Source organism: Primulina eburnea, chromosome 5 (assembly GCF_022965805.1).
Source record: "Primulina eburnea isolate SZY01 chromosome 5, ASM2296580v1, whole genome shotgun sequence".
Classification (NCBI taxonomy): Eukaryota; Viridiplantae; Streptophyta; class Magnoliopsida; order Lamiales; family Gesneriaceae; genus Primulina; species Primulina eburnea.
The window spans coordinates 12,178,334-12,198,021 of NC_133105.1; the positions used below are offsets into that span (position 1 = coordinate 12,178,334).

The following is a 19,688-nucleotide window of genomic DNA, read 5'->3' on the forward strand; positions in this document are numbered from 1 at the left end:
CTCCAAAACTTTCCCACTTTTCAACTCAATAGCCTTCACTTGCTCTTTTGGATTCGTCTCTGTGTTACTTGGCAAGGTGCCTTGCTCTCTACTTGCTATCATCTTTGCTAATTGGCCAATCTGATTTTCAAGTCCCTTAATCGACGCATCCTGATTTTGAAGTCTAGTTTCAGTGGATGAAATAAACTTAGACATCATTTGCTCCAAGTTGGACTTTTCTTCTCTAGGAGGATCGGATCTGTACATCGGTTGTTTACCATATTGTTGTCCTCCTTGCGGTCTAGTCTGACTGTTTTGACCGCCCCATGAGAAGTTAGGATGTTGCCTCCACCCAGGATTGTATGTGTTCGAATAAGGGTCATGCCTTGGGCGGTTGTGGACTCCTACTTGATTAACTGGCGCCTCATTTTGCACATAGAATGGATTGTCGTCTTGACAATCCTTCGCATAATGTTCCCCTCCACACTTTTCACAGAATATCTCTTGGAGACGCATCGCCGTGCCACCCACATTCAAGCCGTCTATTTTCCTGTTTAAAGCATCAAGTTGTGCAGTAATAACAGAAAAATCAGTTACCTGGTGCACTCCTGCACTTCTCCGCTGGTTGTTCCTGTCAGATTGAGGATGATAACTGCTAGCAGCCATCTCCTCCAACAACTCATATCCTTCTTCCGCAGTCTTCCTAAAAAGGTTCCCACACGCAGCAGCATCTATCATAGTACGGTTAGGAGTAAGCAAACCGTAATAAAATGTTTGAACGACTAACCCAAGTGGTAACTCGTGATGTGGGCATCTTCGTAGTAGGTCCTTGAAGCGTTCCCATGCCTCATATAAAGATTCCTGATCGAATTGAGCGAATGTTGTAATGTCTGCCCGCAGCTTCATGGTCTTGGAGGGAGGGAAGTATTTGATGAGAAAAGCTTTCGCCATGTCCTCCCATGTAGCGATCGAACCTACAGGCAAACAATTTAACCACGCTTTAGCTTTATCACGTAAGGAGAAAGGAAATAAACGCAATCTAACAGCATCATCAGAAACTCCAGTGAATTTAAAAGTATCGCAGATTTCAAGAAAATCCGCGATGTGCGTGTTTGGATCATCCACTGCAGTTCCTCCGAATTGGACTGTGTTCTGAATCATCTGGATTATGGCTGGCTTGATTTCAAAGTGATTTGCCCGCATGATAGGTCTCACAATGCTGGGGCGTGCACCCTCCAAAGAAGGTTGGGCATACTCCAGCATCGGTATGCGGCGTGGCATCTCGACTTGTCTATTTTCACGATGTTCCTCCTCACGTTCTGGCTCGTGTCTTTCCATCAGTTCTATAAGCCTCTGTTGTTGTCTTCTCCTGCGGAAGGTTCTTTCAATTTCAGGATCAAACTCAAGCTCCACGTCAAGTGACTTTGGCATGCACTGGAAGAGATATCTGTTATAAAATATGAAGTGTTATCTCAAGAGAAATAAAATAATGCTAAAAGAAATAACTAAAAATAAAATTGTAGATTAACAGTCCCCGGCAACGGCGCCAAAAACTTGATCGAGCAAAACTTGCACAGTAAAATCCCCAATAAAAAATATGATTTTGTATGCTCAAAATTAATCGCAAGTGCACGATGTCAAGTTATAATATAGTGTACGTGAGTACGAGTATCGTTCCACTGAAGACTGTGTTTAACAATTATTATTTTCAGTTATTTAACATTTAGCAACGACAATTGAGTTGTGTGATTATTCCTACTATGCTCAAATAAATATGCAAGTAAAATGATTCAACAAGTAATGAATGAGAATTTAATCTAAAATGTTGAGTTAAAATTCAATGAGAAATGGATTTGTTGGGAATCTCGGTTCACCTACCCCTCGTTAATTTAATTAATTCGTTCGATCGTGATCTACGCTTCCGACAAGATTTCCTAATCTATTGAACACACTTTCTCGAGCTATGCCAAACTAATTCCACTCAATGAAGTAATTAAATATCTTTAATTATTTATCACGAGCGAATCGCATTTCGATCTCTAAAATCCCCTAGTTTTCGACCCTAAGGACTATGACTATCGGCACGTATCCAATTTCATATATCTATGTAAATTGTAGATCCGCGAATTATACTACTCGATCCTATCACTCGTTATTCTCTCGAACTCACTCGTGATATGAGAACGTCGTTAAAGTTAGCTACGCTTTAATGACACAGTAAAACAGTAGTAAAATCAAGAATAACGCACAATCAAAATATAAATTAATTCAAACAACGTTCGGGGTAGGATCCCCTTTAATCCCAACAAATAATAAAGTTAGCTACTAGAATTCATTGTAAAAATAAATGCAACAACGTTTAAAATGAAAGAAACTGGATTAGAAATACTAGGCGAGACGAAATCTGCGAAGAACGGTGCCCGGAAAAACTTCGATTCTTCAATCCAAGCGCAAAGTTCCTCTTCAAGGCTTGTGGCGGCTGCAAAATCAAGTCCAAATCACCCCTGAATTCGTGCTTCCCCCTACCATATCTTCCCTCTTCAGAATTAAGGGAAGAAATCGTCCATTATTTTTTCCAAAAATATGAATGCGCCCGGGCGGATGTAAGTTTCCGCCCGGGCGGATAACTCTCGCAGATCTTGACTTTTAATTTTTCTTTGGCGCGCCCGGGCGGATGTAAGTTTCCGCCCGGGCGGAGGGTCTTCGCAAATTCTTCTTTTTCTTTTCTTTGACGCGCCCGGGCGGACCTAAATATCCGCCCGGGCGGATGGCTCTCGCAAAACAAAACTTTCTCCAAACTTGAACGCGCCCGAGCGGATGCAATTGTGCGCCCGGGCGGAGGTCTCTCGACTTTCTTCCTTTTTTTTCAGTTTCTTCGCAAATCTCCTGCATTTTCGCCACTAAACACATGAGCGACACAAAGACATAGATTATTTTCAGTTATTGAACATTTAGCAACGAAAAGTGATTTGATTGTTTTATTACTACTAAAATCAAATAAGAATGCAAATAAAAAGATTCAAAATCAAGTAATGAGATATAATGTCTAAAATGGTTGAGTAAAATTCAATGAAAAATGGATTTGTTGGGAATCTCGGTTCACCTACCCCTCGTTAATTAATTAATTTGTTCGATCGTGTTCTACGCTTCCGACAGAATTTCCTGATCTATTGAACACACTCTCTCGAGCTATGCCAAATTAATTCCACTCAATGAAGTAATTAAATATCTTTAATTATTTATCAAGAGCAAATCGCATTTCGATCTATGAAATCCCTTAGTTTTCGACCCTTAGGACTATGACTATCAGCACGTATCCAATTTCATATATCTATGTAAATTGTAGATCCGCGAACTCTACTACTCGATCCTATCACTCGTTATTCTCTCGAACTCACTCGTGATATGAAACGTCGTTAAAGTTAGCTACGCTTTAATGACACAGTAAAACAGTAGTAAAATCAAGAATAACGCACAATCAAAATCTAAATTAATTCAAACAACGTTCGGGGTAGGATCCCCTTTCATCCCAACAAATAATAAAGTTTTAGCTACTGAAATTCATAATAAAAATAAATATAACAAAGTTTAAACGATGAAAACAAAATTAGAAATACTAGATTTGATGAAAAACGCAAAGAACGATATCCGGAAATCGACGAATCTTCAATCCAAGCACTAGCTCCAAGCTTTTCTCCTCTTTTTTCTCCCTCTTGGCTGCTGAATACCCCCCCAAAAATCGTGCCTAGGGTATCTTTTTTCAGACTTCTCTTTCCAAGTTGAATGCAAATCAAAAAGGAAACTTTCCATTGTTGCGTCGCGCTGGGGCGGTCAAGTTTCACCGCCCTAGCGCCAAGTCCTCTGCCCTTTGGTTCTCTTCGCAGCCTCTCGCGCTGGGGCGGTCAAGTTTCACCGCCCTAGCGCGAGGTCTTCTGTTTTGAGTCTTCAGCATCTCGCGCTGGGGCGGTCAAGTTTCACCGCCCTAGCGCGAGGTCTTCGGCCTTTAATCCTCTTTTTGGTTTATTTTCTCCATTTTCCTGCACATTAAGGTAACTTCAGTGAGCGGTGATCAAAGGTAATAGACTAAGAAGAAATAACCAAAATGCAGACCTCATAAACTCTAAAACGATGCAAACTATGACTCCGGCAATACCTTAAAACACGTAAATATGACCTCTATCAACCCCCCCATACTAACCTGTTGCTCGCCCTCGAGCAAAAATAGGTTGCAAGATATAACAACTTGAGAAGTAGTACATCGGTGCATTCATGGTTCGGGTTTGCCTCAGTGAATATCAACACATACTTTATCCACTAATTTATTAACACAAGACACTAGTTTCAAATTTCACTACGAAGTTTCGACATTACATTCTTTCATGGATGTGTAAAACAATGTGTGTGTGTGCACTGTTGGCTCAAGCATCATGCATTTTCATAGTAAAGATTTCAATGCCGTCAGAGACTTTAATCTACACTTCAGTGTACCATCCCTTTCTCTCATCCCTCTTCACTAATACTGATACACAGCACAGCTAAGTAGGACTTGGTATGAACAAAATCATCAATGCAAGGTAAGGGTGTCTCGAGCAGGCTGGAACGGACAATGAGGGAGGTGTAGTGGTGTAATGATTGCGCACTTTCAGACTTTGCGTCTGATTTCCTTCAACTCTATACATCTCTATTCTTTTAGCCCAGGAATAGAATTTCATTCCTTTATTTGGCTCCCCCACACCTTACATCTCCATCTTTCACTTTTTTTTTCTTTTTTTTTTTTTGACGTTTTGTTTTGTGCCGCAATCTTTCATTTTCTGTTCTCCCTCAGACAGGGACAAAAGGTATGGGCGTGTGGTGGTGTCCACTCTCAAGGGTGCCTCAACAAGATTCGATAATGGTAGGTATAAGAGTGAAGATATCGCCACACAAGTATTATCAGTAAGCTCAGTTCAATGAATTAGTTTAGCAAATATGTGCCTACTCAGTGTTCATGTCGAACGATGTGTTCAAGTTCACGTTACCTAGTGCATTTCAAATTCCCCACAGGCAATGTCCAAGTTCACTATGTCATGCACTTTGATTTTGCCAACATTTGTGCCGAAAATTTCATTATCCATTTCAGATTTTCATGTGTCCACCTCTTGTGTATTCTAGACTAGTGCCGTGAAAATAACAGTGGTCATGTGTATGTGTATCCCATTCAACATCATCATTGGCTACCATACATCATTCTAGCACCAACTGTACATCACTTCTCAGCTGACAACAACGAACACGAGATAAATGCAATCCTAAAACAAAATGAACTAAACAACCAACCGACACATGATATAACTAAATAACCAACCCACATACGACATAAACAAACACGAGATAAATGCAATCCTAAAACAAAATGAACTAAACAACCAACCGACACATGATATAACTAAATAACCAACCAACATACGACATAACCAGAGTAAATGCCCACCCCCCAAATAGAAACGTGCACTGTCCCCAGGGCGCAACACTTACAAAAACAACGATGCAAACGAGCAGACCATGAGTTACAAATGCAGACAAAATGCACGGTGAATAAAAGCATAAAGTAAACGCAAAATAAGGGGAAACGGGAAGACTCCCCTGATCACTGGTCATCCTCCTCGTCATCGGGTGGTACAACTCCATGCTCCACATCGTCGGCTTGAGGATAAGCATACTTGAAGGGGAAAGGAGGTGGGTATGCCGGTGGTGGTGGGTAAGCTACGGTGTCCATGCCCATGTGCAATGCCATCCCACGGACCAGAGACTCCATAGATGTCATGTGTGCGCTATTGACAGTGTTATACTGATCTTGATGGACTGCAAAGGCACCCAACTCGTCAACTTTTTCAATAATGGACCGGCGGCGGGGCTGTGGTGGTGGTGGTGGGTGGTTGGCGGCCGCCTCCTCCTCAGGTACCTCTGGGAAGTCAATCGCACGCTTGCCTCTCTTCGTCTTCGCCCACGAGACGTCAATGGGCCTCATTGGTTGTAGCCATTCGTCCTCCACATTAACGACTACCCCGGCTCGCACACACAGCTCGGTAATAATAGTACCCGGCTCGCACACACAGCTCGGTAATAATAGTAGGAAAGAATAGGGCAATGCTCGAGCTATGTATGGACTGCTGGATCTGCGAAAAAATCACTCGGCCCACATTAATGGGTATCCTTTCTACCAATGCGTACACCATGATGGCGCGGTCCTTCTGAACGTCACTGGTATGTGACACTGGCATCAATCGTTTGGATAGGAATGCATACCACATCGCGGGTTTGAACAATAAATATTTTTCTAGAAAGCAACTCGGAGTCTTCCACCTAGCACCCAGGTAACATATAGATTGCAAAATGACTTCGAAATTGGGATTTGCGATCAGCGCCTCTAAATCAGACTCATCAACTACAGGGGTAGCTAATAGTGCATTTATCGTGATTGAGTCGAAAGAAACTAGCTTACCCCGTACCATAGCCGCGCCATCAGTTCTCTCGGCGGCGTTGGCATAGAATTCTCGCACAATCGGAACCACCGCGGCCTTAGGTGGCGCACAAAAGGATTCCCATCCCCGGTTCGCAATAGCCCGCATCAAACCCAATGACCCCGAAGATAATTCAAACCCCCACTCCGGAATGGGGCGCCTATGAACTTTGGCATGTTCATATCTTTGTCGTGCTTCCTCGGTGACAAATTTACCTCGAATACCAGAGGATGAGGAGGAAGAGGCGTGTGTTACCTTGGATTTCTTCGGGGCCATGAATGAATGTGTGTGTGAAGCTTTGCCAAGGTTACTCCGCGTGTCTGCGTACTCATACTTCAGGTGTGGAGACAGTGGTTTGAACTCACATGTCGGCGGTTCCTCAACGCTTGACTTCCGAGGGTTCAGGTCCCTTCGAGCTCCCAATTCATCCAATTTCATCCTTTCTAGACTCCATTGATGGGTGGCATTATAGTCCGCCACTCTTGCAAATATTTCTTCATCAAGTTCATCTTCCTTCAATCTCGTAGTGAGCTTGGCTTCCAATGGGTTCTTCATAGCATCCTGCACAAATTTACACCCAAGTGAATCCGATGAATCAACCATAAAACAATCATTAGTGTGCAGTGGGTTCTTAAGAGCGTTAAAAACATTAAAAGTGATTTCTTCCTTCCCCACTCTCAATCTCAACTTCCCTTCTTGCACTTCAATCACGGCCTTTCCAGTTGCAAGGAACGGTCTCCCTAAAATCAAAGGCATCTCCCTATCCTCTTCCATGTCAAGCACCACAAAATCTGTAGGAAATGTAAACTTTCCCACTTTCACCAATACATCTTCTTTGACTCCTCGTGGAAGTTTCACAGATCCGTCGGCTAGTTGCAAGGACATCTGTGTCGGTTTAGGCTCACCCAATCCAAGTTTCCTGAATACAGATAAAGGTATAAGATTAATGCTCGCACCAAGATCACATAAAGCTTTAGGAAAAACAACATCACCAATCATGCAAGGGATAGAAAAACTCCCTGGATCCTTTAGCTTTGGTAGGATCTGGTTTTGTACCAATGCAGAGCAATTCTCTGTCAATTTTATTGTCATGTGATCCTCCAACTTCCTCTTATTAGCTAAGATGTCTTTTAAAAATTTAGCATAACTAGGCATTTGCATCAAAGCATCAGCGAAAGGAATATTGATGTGCAATTTTTTTAATACCTCAAGAAACTTACCGAATTGCGCATCAAGTTTTGCTTTTTTCAATGCTGCGGGAAAAGGTGGAGGAATAACCATTTTGGATTGTGCAATGGGTGTTGGTGTAGAGTTAGAAAACTTACCTGTGTGCGTATCAACCACTTCTGCTCCTTGATCCTCTTTTTCTTTTTCCCCTTGTTCAAGCACTTTTCCACTCCTCAAGGCTATGGCTTTCACTTGCTCTTTCGGGTTAGTCTCAGTGTTGCTTGGCAAGGTGCCCGGCTCTCTACTTGCTATCATCTTTGCTAATTGTCCAATTTGATTCTCGAGCCCTTTTATCGATGCATCCTGATTTTGAAGTCTAGTTTCAGTGGATGAAATAAACTTGGACATCATCTGCTCTAGGTTGGATTTTTCTTCTCTAGGAGGGTCCGATCTGTACATCGGTTGTTTGCCATATTGTTGTCCTCCTTGCGGTCGATTCTGACTGTTTTGACCGCCCCATGAGAAGTTAGGATGTTGCCTCCACCCAGGATTGTATGTGTTCGAATAAGGGTCATTCCTTGGGCGGTTTTGGACTCCCACTTGATTCACCGGTGCCTCATTTTGCACATAAAAGGTATTTCCATCTTGACAGTCTTTCACATAGTGTTCCCCTCCACATTTCTCACAGAATATCTCTTGCAAACGCATAGCTGTGCCACCCATGTTCAAGCCATCCAGCTTCCTGTTCAATGCATCCAGTTGTGCAGTAATAGCAGAAAAATCAGTTACCTGGTGCACTCCTGCACTTCTCCGCTGGTTGTTCCTGTCAGATTGAGGATGATAACTGCTAGCAGCCATCTCCTCCAACAACTCATATCCTTCTTCCGCAGTCTTCCTCAAAAGGTTCCCACACGCAGCAGCATCTATCATAATACGGTTAGGAGTAAGCAAACCGTAATAAAATGTTTGAACGACTAACCCAAGTGGTAACTCGTGATGTGGGCATCTTCGTAGTAGGTCCTTGAAGCGTTCCCATGCCTCATATAAAGATTCCTGATCGAATTGAGCGAATGTTGTAATGTCTGCCCGCAGCTTCATGGTCTTGGAGGGAGGGAAGTATTTGATGAGAAAAGCTTTCGCCATGTCCTCCCATGTAGCGATCGAACCTACAGGCAAACAATTTAACCACGCTTTAGCTTTATCACGTAAGGAGAAAGGAAATAAACGCAATCTAACAGCATCATCAGAAACTCCAGTGAATTTAAAAGTATCGCAGATTTCAAGAAAATCCGCGATGTGCGTGTTTGGATCATCCACTGCAGTTCCTCCGAATTGGACTGTGTTCTGAATCATCTGGATTATGGCTGGCTTGATTTCAAAGTGATTTGCCCGCATGATAGGTCTCACAATGCTGGGGCGTGCACCCTCCAAAGAAGGTTGGGCATACTCCAGCATCGGTATGCGGCGTGGCATCTCGACTTGTCTATTTTCACGATGTTCCTCCTCACGTTCTGGCTCGTGTCTTTCCATCAGTTCTATAAGCCTCTGTTGTTGTCTTCTCCTGCGGAAGGTTCTTTCAATTTCAGGATCAAACTCAAGCTCCACGTCAAGTGACTTTGGCATGCACTGGAAGAGATATCTGTTATAAAATATGAAGTGTTATCTCAAGAGAAATAAAATAATGCTAAAAGAAATAACTAAAAATAAAATTGTAGATTAACAGTCCCCGGCAACGGCGCCAAAAACTTGATCGAGCAAAACTTGCACAGTAAAATCCCCAATAAAAAATATGATTTTGTATGCTCAAAATTAATCGCAAGTGCACGATGTCAAGTTATAATATAGTGTACGTGAGTACGAGTATCGTTCCACTGAAGACTGTGTTTAACAATTATTATTTTCAGTTATTTAACATTTAGCAACGACAATTGAGTTGTGTGATTATTCCTACTATGCTCAAATAAATATGCAAGTAAAATGATTCAACAAGTAATGAATGAGAATTTAATCTAAAATGTTGAGTTAAAATTCAATGAGAAATGGATTTGTTGGGAATCTCGGTTCACCTACCCCTCGTTAATTTAATTAATTCGTTCGATCGTGATCTACGCTTCCGACAAGATTTCCTAATCTATTGAACACACTTTCTCGAGCTATGCCAAACTAATTCCACTCAATGAAGTAATTAAATATCTTTAATTATTTATCACGAGCGAATCGCATTTCGATCTCTAAAATCCCCTAGTTTTCGACCCTAAGGACTATGACTATCGGCACGTATCCAATTTCATATATCTATGTAAATTGTAGATCCGCGAATTATACTACTCGATCCTATCACTCGTTATTCTCTCGAACTCACTCGTGATATGAGAACGTCGTTAAAGTTAGCTACGCTTTAATGACACAGTAAAACAGTAGTAAAATCAAGAATAACGCACAATCAAAATATAAATTAATTCAAACAACGTTCGGGGTAGGATCCCCTTTAATCCCAACAAATAATAAAGTTAGCTACTAGAATTCATTGTAAAAATAAATGCAACAACGTTTAAAATGAAAGAAACTGGATTAGAAATACTAGGCGAGACGAAATCTGCGAAGAACGGTGCCCGGAAAAACTTCGATTCTTCAATCCAAGCGCAAAGTTCCTCTTCAAGGCTTGTGGCGGCTGCAAAATCAAGTCCAAATCACCCCTGAATTCGTGCTTCCCCCTACCATATCTTCCCTCTTCAGAATTAAGGGAAGAAATCGTCCATTATTTTTTCCAAAAATATGAATGCGCCCGGGCGGATGTAAGTTTCCGCCCGGGCGGATAACTCTCGCAGATCTTGACTTTTAATTTTTCTTTGGCGCGCCCGGGCGGATGTAAGTTTCCGCCCGGGCGGAGGGTCTTCGCAAAGTATCGCAGATTTCAAGAAAATCCGCGATGTGCGTGTTTGGATCATCCACTGCAGTTCCTCCGAATTGGACTGTGTTCTGAATCATCTGGATTATGGCTGGCTTGATTTCAAAGTGATTTTCCCGCACGATAGGTCTCACAATGCTGGGGCGTGCACCCTCCAAAGAAGGTTGAGCATACTCCAGCATCGGTATGCGGCATGGCATCTTGACTTGTCTATTTTCACGCTGTTCTTCCTCACGTTCTGGCTCGTGTCTCTCCATCAGTTCTTTAAGCCTCTGTTGTTGTCTTCTCCTGCGGAATGTTCTTTCAATTTTAGGATCAAACTCAAACTCCACGTCAAGTGACTTTGGCATGCACTGGAAGAACGGTGCCCGGAAAAACTTCGATTCTTCAATCCAAGCGCAAAGTTCCTCTCCAAGGCTTGTGGCGGCTGCAAAATCAAGTCTGAATCACCCCTGAATTCGTGCTTCCCCCTACCATATCTTCCCTCTTCAGAATTAAGGGAAGAAATCGTCCATTATTTTTTCCAAAAATACGAATGCGCCCGGGCGGATGTAAGTTTCCGCCCGGGCGGAGGGTCTTCGCAAATTCTTCTTTTTCTTTTCTTTGACGCGCCCGGGCGGACCTAAATATCCGCCCGGGCGGATGGCTCTCGCAAAACAAAACTTTCTCCAAACTTGAACGCGCCCGAGCGGATGCAATTGTGCGCCCGGGCGGAGGTCTCTCGACTTTCTTCCTTTTTTTTCAGTTTGTTCGCAAATCTCCTGCATTTTCGCCACTAAACACAGGAGCGACACAAAGAAATAGATTATTTTCAGTTATTGAACATTTAGCAACGAAAAGTGATTTGATTGTTTTATTACTACTAAAATCAAATAAGAATGCAAATAAAAAGATTCAAAATCAAGTAATGAGATATAATGTCTAAAATGGTTGAGTAAAATTCAATGAAAAATGGATTTGTTGGGAATCTCGGTTCACCTACCTCTCGTTAATTAATTAATTTGTTCGATCGTGTTCTACGCTTCCGACAGGATTTCCTGATCTATTGAACACACTCTCTCGAGCTATGCCAAACTAATTCTACTCAATGAAGTAATTAAATATATTTAATTATTTATCAAGAGCAAATCGCATTTCGATCTATGAAATCCCCTAGTTTTCGACCCTTAGGACTATGACTATCAACACGTATCCAATTTCATATATCTATGTAAATTGTAGATCCGCGAACTCTACTACTCGATCCTATCACTCGTTATTCTCTCGAACTCACTCGTGATATGAAAACGTCGTTAAAGTTAGCTACGCTTTAATGACACAGTAAAACAGTAGTAAAATCAAGAATAACGCACAATCAAAATCTAAATTAATTCAAACAACGTTCGGGGTAGGATCCCCTTTAATCCCAACAAATAATAAAGTTTTAGCTACTGAAATTCATAATAAAAATAAATATAACAAAGTTTAAACGATGAAAACAAAATTAGAAATACTAGATTTGATGAAAAACGCAAAGAACATTATCCGGAAATCGACGAATCTTCAATCCAAGCACTAGCTCCAAGCTTTTCTCCTCTTTTTTCTCCCTCTTGGCTGCCGAATACCCCCCAAAAAATCGTGCCTAGGGTATCTTTTTTCAGACTTCTCTTTCCAAGTTGAATGCAAATCAAAAAGGAAACTTTCCATTGTCGCGTCGCGCTGGGGCGGTCAAGTTTCACCGCCCTAGCGCCAAGTCCTCTGCCCTTTGGTTCTCTTCGCAGCCTCTCGCGCTGGGGCGGTCAAGTTTCACCGCCCTAGCGCGAGGTCTTCTGTTTTGAGTCTTCAGCATCTCGCGCTGGGGCGGTCAAGTTTCACCGCCCTAGCGCGAAGTCTTCGGCCTTTAATCCTCTTTTTGGTTTATTTTCTCCATTTTCCTGCACATTAAGGTAACTTCAGTGAGCGGTGATCAAAGGTAATAGACTAAGAAGAAATAACCAAAATGCAGACCTCATAAACTCTAAACGATGCAAACTATGACTCCTGCAATACCTTAAAACACGTAAATATGACCTCTATCAGTGGTGCTCGGGCGGTCACAAACTACCGCTCGGGCGCGGTACTTTCTGTCTGATCCTTTACTTGTAGTGCAATAGCGCTCGGGCGGTCATATTCTACCGCTCGGGCGCCAGACTCTCTGTCTGATTTCTCATCTTGTTGAACACTAGCGCTCGGGCAGTCATTTTCTACCGCTCAGGCGCCACACTTTCTGTCCAAAGTTTACACAATTCATATGTTTTACCCAATCTAGTCTCGGAATGGCCCATCTATAATCACATCAATTCAAACTCAATAATCTCAGCTTAACATGATATAAAAACTCGGTCATTACAATAACAATAACATAAATCATACTTAAACATAAGTAAAGATGAAATGTGAAATGCATGAACATGGCTTAATATCAACGGGATAACCGTGCCAAATGAACAATACGATCAACAAATATAATGCTCGAGCAACACACAGGGAGCTACATCGTCATGTAGATAAACCTCCCTGCTGAGTATGCGAGGTATGCCAGGCTTTGCTAATCAACACCCCCAACTCGGTCTCTATACAGTTGTAACGATTTATAACAGGAATGACACAAACAACCAGAACTGGATATCATAATCCAGTGCTCACCTCGAGGGCTACACTAACAAAGGAATTGATAAATCTTTACTACGGTTTCAGGTGTATCAATATAGGCCTATCGGCCATACCCTGATCCTAAGTTTTACAACAACCAGTGCCGAATAACAATGAATAACAATAACTGGTCAACAAGAATGATAGGCCTCAAGATGTATGTCATATCAGTATGCCCTAGACTAGATGCCATATAAATTGAACATATAACTCAATAAGACATCTAACAAATCAATTTGTTCACATGATCACATAGACAATAATCATAACACATAAATATGCTTAAAACACAATTTAAATGTTGGACTCCCTCTGGGCCTTCTTCGGTAAACGAGCTCTCTTTAGAGCCTTTTCTCTCATAATATTCTCATTTGAAAGTTCATTGTTCCTTCTTAAAACGGATCCCCCACATATTCTCTGGGTCATAGTCAATTCACATGCTTCAAAATATTTTTCCTTTCATTTTATTATAAAATATAGCGTGCTTAAAAAATTGTAAAAATAGCATTTCGGAAAAATCGTGCAGGCTTTGCATATATAATAAAAATATCATATTTTCATCATAAACATTTTAAAATATCATTTAGCATGTATTATGATTCTTCGGAATACTTCCAGACCTCTCGAACTACCCAGACGTAAAATGACCATTTTACCCCCTGGACCTGAACTTCTTGTTTTTGACTTTTTCTTACTTTTCTTGACCCGAGCCTATCCCGAACTATCATATAAGCTTAAATTTGACTTCTAATATTTTTCTTAGACGTAAACCTGAGCCTTTCGATTTAATGACTTAATAACAAACCGTAAAGCGTTTCGAACCCGAATAATTTCAAAACTTAATATTTTCATCCTTAATTTTAAACATAAACTTTTCATCCCTAAACTATATCCATGAAACACGAACCAGCCCCCGTGAACTATGGTTCGAGCCCCATCTCTTTCCCTAGTCCTTATACGAACAATAAACCCCAAATCAAGCCATCACGCCAAAAACCTCGAGCCAAACCACACCCAGACCCTAGCCTACCCTCCTGGACCGTCACCGACTGTCTTGGACCAGCGCCCCAGCCCCCGTTTTTCTTAGGGTTTGCGGCTGCCCTATTCCTCAAAGCCATCCTATCCCAGCTGCTTAGGAACCCATCTAGAACCCTACCATACCCTACTGGACTAGCCCTAACCGAGTCGCGCACCCTCTCCGTTCAGAAACAATCCGCGCGCCCTAGTTCTTCCCACGGCTCGTGGCTTCAACCACTCTTCGGGCCATCGTTCTAGCCACTCTCCTAAACTTCCTAATCCCCGGTCACAGCCCTCTCAGGATCATGATCATGCTTGATTGATGCCCTGTCCAGCCGCACCCCTAGCCGATCTCTACAACCCAAAGCATGAAAGGAAACCCTTAGCCTCTCCCAAGCCCGACTCGTTTCTAGCTACTGTCTAGCCTTCGTCGTACCCTTACTCGACACTTTTCCCGTCCCTTAAACCTCTCATATTGGCATTGTGTCCCTTAGAATATATAACACGACTCATACATTCATAGAAACGTCAAAAACATTGAAAATAAACCCTTGAACATTGCATATTTTGATCTAAATAATTTCCATGCTTCAAAACCTAAACACACATATTATGAATTGAATGGTGCAAAAATAAAGTTTAGAAGCATGCCTTTGCGTTTAGAACACTCGAAATACGGAGTACGAAATATGAATTTTATATACACATATATATAATATGGTGATGTCAAAAAGGGAGGAAGAGAAGAAAAGAAAACAAGTATAAACTCTAAAAGCATAAGAGGTTAGGAGGAAGAAAATCCAAGACTACCATCAAAAGAAGGGTGGTCAAGGAGGCATCAGTGAAAGTGGATTGTACCAGCATTCACAGCATAGATCTTTTAGATGGGGATGTAGGTGTAACAAGAGTTTAATTTTATTGCAAAATCTCTATAACAATGTATCATTTACTCAATGAAATTCATTACTAGTACTTTTTTTAAAATTGTCCAAGTGTTGTGCTGCTTTAGTATATCTTTTTTAGTCTAGCTAGGTTTGAACTTGCATTTCCTATTCTCTTATCTGATTATTACACTTGTTAGATCCATTATTTTACTATCAATTCTGATTTTAGAAAAACCGAATTTTAGCGAGTATGCGGATTTGGTACCTACATGTATTATACATCCACACGACATAAATTCACGTCTTCGCGAAAGAAGTTTAAGTTCAAATTCTTAAATGAAGGAATAGCTTCGAAGATAAAGAAAAAAATATAATTTACATCGTGGAACACGAATATATTTAGAAATTTTACTTTGAACGTAGCTTAGTTGCTTGTCTTTAAATGGGGCATAGCGTGTACATATATCTTCGGCTATTTTATTTTAATGTATTATGATGTTGTTGCTTTTGATTTGAGAACATATCAAAGGATATGTATTGCGAATATTTAAGATGTGGTTTTCTTGGAAAGTTAGTTTACGGGGAATTATGCCACAGTTATTGGAAAATGTTATTGCATTATGTTTTGTGAAGGAGAAGATCATGTTATTTGTTTTTACATACGTACATTAAATATGTAATAATTTATACTATTTTATTAAATTTGAGATATTTAGAGTAACTAACTTTGGTGTCATGGTCTGTTTTAATAATTCTATATATTAGTGAAATATTAAAATTTTAATATAAGTTATATGTAGTTTAGTGGATAAAGTCGTTGTTTCTTGGGGTTTGGGTTCTAGGTTTAATTCTCACTGAGATAATTTTTTTGTTCTTTTATTTTTTAATTTATATATCAAAATTACAGTATAATCCTTGATTATTTTTTATAATTATATTTTGATCCTCATTAAAATATAAATCAAATAAATTATAAAAAATATTATACAATCACGCATCACGTGCGTCGATGTACTTGTATTTATGTATTGTTCGAAATGTAACATATTTCCCTCATGTGCTCATTACACACGCGAGTGAATACTATGACAGCAACCGCGAGTGAATATAATGTGCATCCCCTCAGTTGCCATTTATATTCAAAAATTCAAAATCCTTTTTCCCCCACCAATTTCATGGGCCCCACGTTCTGTCGACTCATCACTCATTCGACAGTTCACACAACTGGGTCCACACGTACGTTGCAGTCTTCCATATCGCTAAATTCGTTGTCGTAGATGCTTCCTTTCTTGTTTTTGTTATCCTAGTTTTAGTTCCAGGAAAGAAAACTTTCAGTGCTTTATCGTATTCTCTCCCTAGCGTGCAGTTTTTGGGGGTTCTTTTTCCTATCTTAGGTTCAGATAATTTTAAATCAAGATACCATTTTGGCTGGTAGAAAATTCTTCTATTAGGTTTTTATCTATAAAAAGAAAAACCATGTCAAGATCTTGTTTTTTCTTTTATTTATTTTTGGTTTGGGGAGTTTTGAATGATGGGTTTGTTGTGGAAGGCCTTGGTGTGAACTGGGGAACAATGGCATCTCACAAGTTGCCTCCCAAGGTGGTGGTGCAAATACTTCAAGACAATGGGATAAACAAGGCGAAACTGTTTGATACAGATCTGTCCACCATGAGTGCCTTGGCTGGTACAGACATAGAAGTCATGGTTGCCATCCCCAATGATCAGCTTGCTGCAATGGGCAGCTATGATCGAGCTAAAGAATGGGTCAAACGCAATATAACGCGCTACAATTTCAAGGGCGGGGTCAATATCAAGTTAGATTTTTCTTTCTATTTTGCATCCTTTCAGTTCACCTTACTTTTCATATTTCCATGTCCTCTGTTTATCAAAACCAAGTTCAAGTGGTTAACTTTCTGGGTAATTGATTGCCATGCCATTTGCTGCTTTCAGAATCTATCTTTGGATTTTCCCATCTAAAGTTTTTCTCCCACTAATTTTTTTTTTTTTACTGAATACTTTGAGGTGTTTACCAGTTACAAACTAACCATCAATCCGATGCTTCTGAGTTGACTACCTTGTCTACTGGAATTCATTGGTATTTTATCAATACTGCATTTTACCAGTGTTGTATGCAGATTGTTATGCGAATAGCATATGGGTAGTTCAATTCCTGTTTATTATAGCTTATTTTTAAAATAAGGCTTTACAGCTAGCATATTAGCTCATAAACAGTTTGTAAGATATAATGGCTTATAAGCTATTCAAAATAAGATTAGTAGATCACCTTACGCTCTGCAAGTATGGATGTTGTATTAGTATTTTGACCTATATGTTTGAGTTATCTATGATTTGGTCCATGTGTTATCTGAGTTTTGTTTTGAATGTTCTCTAAAATGATCCATTATATCGAATTCCAAACTAAGCACGTTTATGCAATGCATAGACATACATCTATGACTATGTGTAGAGAGGGTTAAAAAGTATAGGAAGGATTCAAGTGAATTCATTCATTACATTTATGTGTCAGGGTCTAGCCATAATGACTCGTTAGAAATCTTAAGCATGAGTGTAGTCATTGGATATTTCTATACTGACAAGTGAATTATATGTAACAAGTGTTTAGCCATCTATTCCTTGTCATTGATTCTCATGCGGATCTTTTATTTAGGTAACTCATTAGCATAAAGTTAATAAATTATGGATTTGGTAAAATTTTCTTTAGTGTTGGAGAATTAGGGAGGATTTTTGTTGGAAAACGAAGGCCTCCATGTATTATTATCTTAGGAAATCCATCATTTTAGAAGAGTATACAAATATAAAACTTCTGACTTTCTAGACCTTTAAACGTGAGTCGATTATTGGAATCGATGATAGGTTCCTTATCTTGTTTCTTCTCTTTAAAACTCTGCATCTGCAATTTTCTTACGACAGTTTTCTCTCAATACAATTAGTCTGAATTAGATTTTAGCAGAGTTTATAGTTTTGCTGCCATTGTAAGTTGTTGCTTCTTTGACATTAAACAGATACGTGGCTGTAGGCAACGAGCCTTTCCTAACATCATATAACAACTCATTTCTGAACACAACCTTCCCAGCTCTCCAGAATATTCAGAATGCTCTAAGTGAAGCTGGATTTGGGGATGCCATAAAAGCAACTGTGCCGTTGAATGCTGATGTTTATGGTTCACCGGTTGATCAACCTTTCCCATCTGCTGGAAGATTTCGGACAGATATCATTGGTCAAATGACCCAGATTGTTCAGTTCTTAAACCAAAATAAGGCGCCATTCACTGTAAATATATATCCTTTCTTGAGTCTTTATGCCAACGAACATTTTCCCGTTGATTACGCCTTCTTCGATGGGGTGGCCAATCCCATTGATGATAAAGGAATTCCCTACACCAATGTCTTTGATGCCAACTTTGACACCTTGGTTTCTTCCCTCAAAGCTCTGGGATATGGTGATATGACCATTATTGTTGGGGAGGTGGGGTGGCCAACCAACGGAGACAGGAATGCAAACGAAAATTTGGCTTTGAGGTTTTATAGAGGGCTTTTACCAAGACTTGCTGCTAATAAAGGAACCCCTCTTCGGCCTGGTTATATTGAGGTCTATTTGTTTGGCCTTATTGACGAGGATATGAAAAGTGTAGCTCCAGGTAATTTTGAGCGCCATTGGGGAATCTTTAGGTACGATGGGCAACCTAAGTTTCCTATGGATTTGTCAGGGCAGCTACAAGACAAGTATCTTGTGGGTGCTCAAAATGTAGATTATCTTCCTCACAAATGGTGCATGCTTCGGCCAGATGCCAATGATTTGGGTAAACTTGGTGAGAACATAAATTTTGCATGTTCATGGTCAGACTGCACTACCCTTGGATATGGTTCTTCCTGCAATGGATTGGATGCTAATGGGAATGCTTCATATGCGTTCAATATGTATTTCCAGGTCAAAAATCAAGAAGACTCGGCCTGTTATTTTCAGGGCCTAGCTACGGTGACAGATCAAAATATATCTCAGGCCAACTGCAATTTTACCATTCAGATAGCTTCCTCTTCTTCTTCAAAGTTGTCACAGGTGTCTTGGGCATTTTTTACAGGATTCGTGGTTCTAATGATGTAGGTCTCTGTGTCTATACACCTCATAGTTTTTTTTTCCCATTTTTTTTAAAATAAATTCAGTTGAGTTGAGACTGGCATTGAGTTCCATTTGCTTGCTCCAGCTCTGTAGCCTAGGTTGTTCATGAATTTCCCACTATCTGCAGTCTCCTTGATCTGTATTGATCATGCTACTGAAAATCATTATGGCTTTCTATTTCATATTTTAATTATGTTGAGATTAACGTCATTGATATTAGTACTTAAATTTAAGCCCATGGATTCCGGTGCCACTTCTGTTCTTAACTTTAAAATGCTATAGTTAAAAACCTTTCAACTGCAGGAGAACAAAACAAAATACAAATGTGGTGATCATAGTTTTTTCGATGTGCTTTCAATGCTTTAATTGATGCGATGATAGCCGGTTTGTGTGATGTTCGATTTAATTTGATCCAAGTCTACCCTC

The 19,688-nt window shown here is 40.3% G+C and overlaps 1 protein-coding gene and 2 non-coding genes across 3 annotated transcripts; all 3 read left to right on the plus strand.

Annotated features, from left to right (window-relative positions):
* Positions 1-775: 775 nt before the first annotated feature.
* LOC140833183 (small nucleolar RNA R71) lies at positions 776-881 on the plus strand. The gene has a single exon (XR_012118317.1). It is a non-coding gene; the product is annotated as a small nucleolar RNA R71 (small nucleolar RNA).
* Positions 882-8,634: 7,753 nt separating this feature from the next.
* Positions 8,635-8,740, plus strand: LOC140833184 (small nucleolar RNA R71). The gene has a single exon (XR_012118318.1). It is a non-coding gene; the product is annotated as a small nucleolar RNA R71 (small nucleolar RNA).
* Positions 8,741-16,412: 7,672 nt separating this feature from the next.
* Positions 16,413-19,490, plus strand: LOC140833020 (glucan endo-1,3-beta-glucosidase 8-like). The gene is made up of 2 exons (XM_073197388.1): positions 16,413-16,939; positions 18,149-19,490. The coding sequence occupies exons 1-2, from the start codon at positions 16,602-16,604 to the stop codon at positions 19,245-19,247; spliced, it is 1,437 nt and encodes a 478-aa protein (XP_073053489.1). The 5' UTR covers positions 16,413-16,601; the 3' UTR covers positions 19,248-19,490.
* Positions 19,491-19,688: the final 198 nt, after the last annotated feature.

Bases quoted from the DNA above. Each gene is read 5' to 3' on its own strand.
- LOC140833020 (XM_073197388.1), top strand. From the start codon at position 16,602: ATGTCAAGATCTTGTTTTTTCTTTTATTTATTTTTGGTTTGGGGAGTT. The intron at 16,940-18,148 runs GTTAGATTTTTC...GACATTAAACAG, and splicing joins AAGGGCGGGGTCAATATCAA to ATACGTGGCTGTAGGCAACG.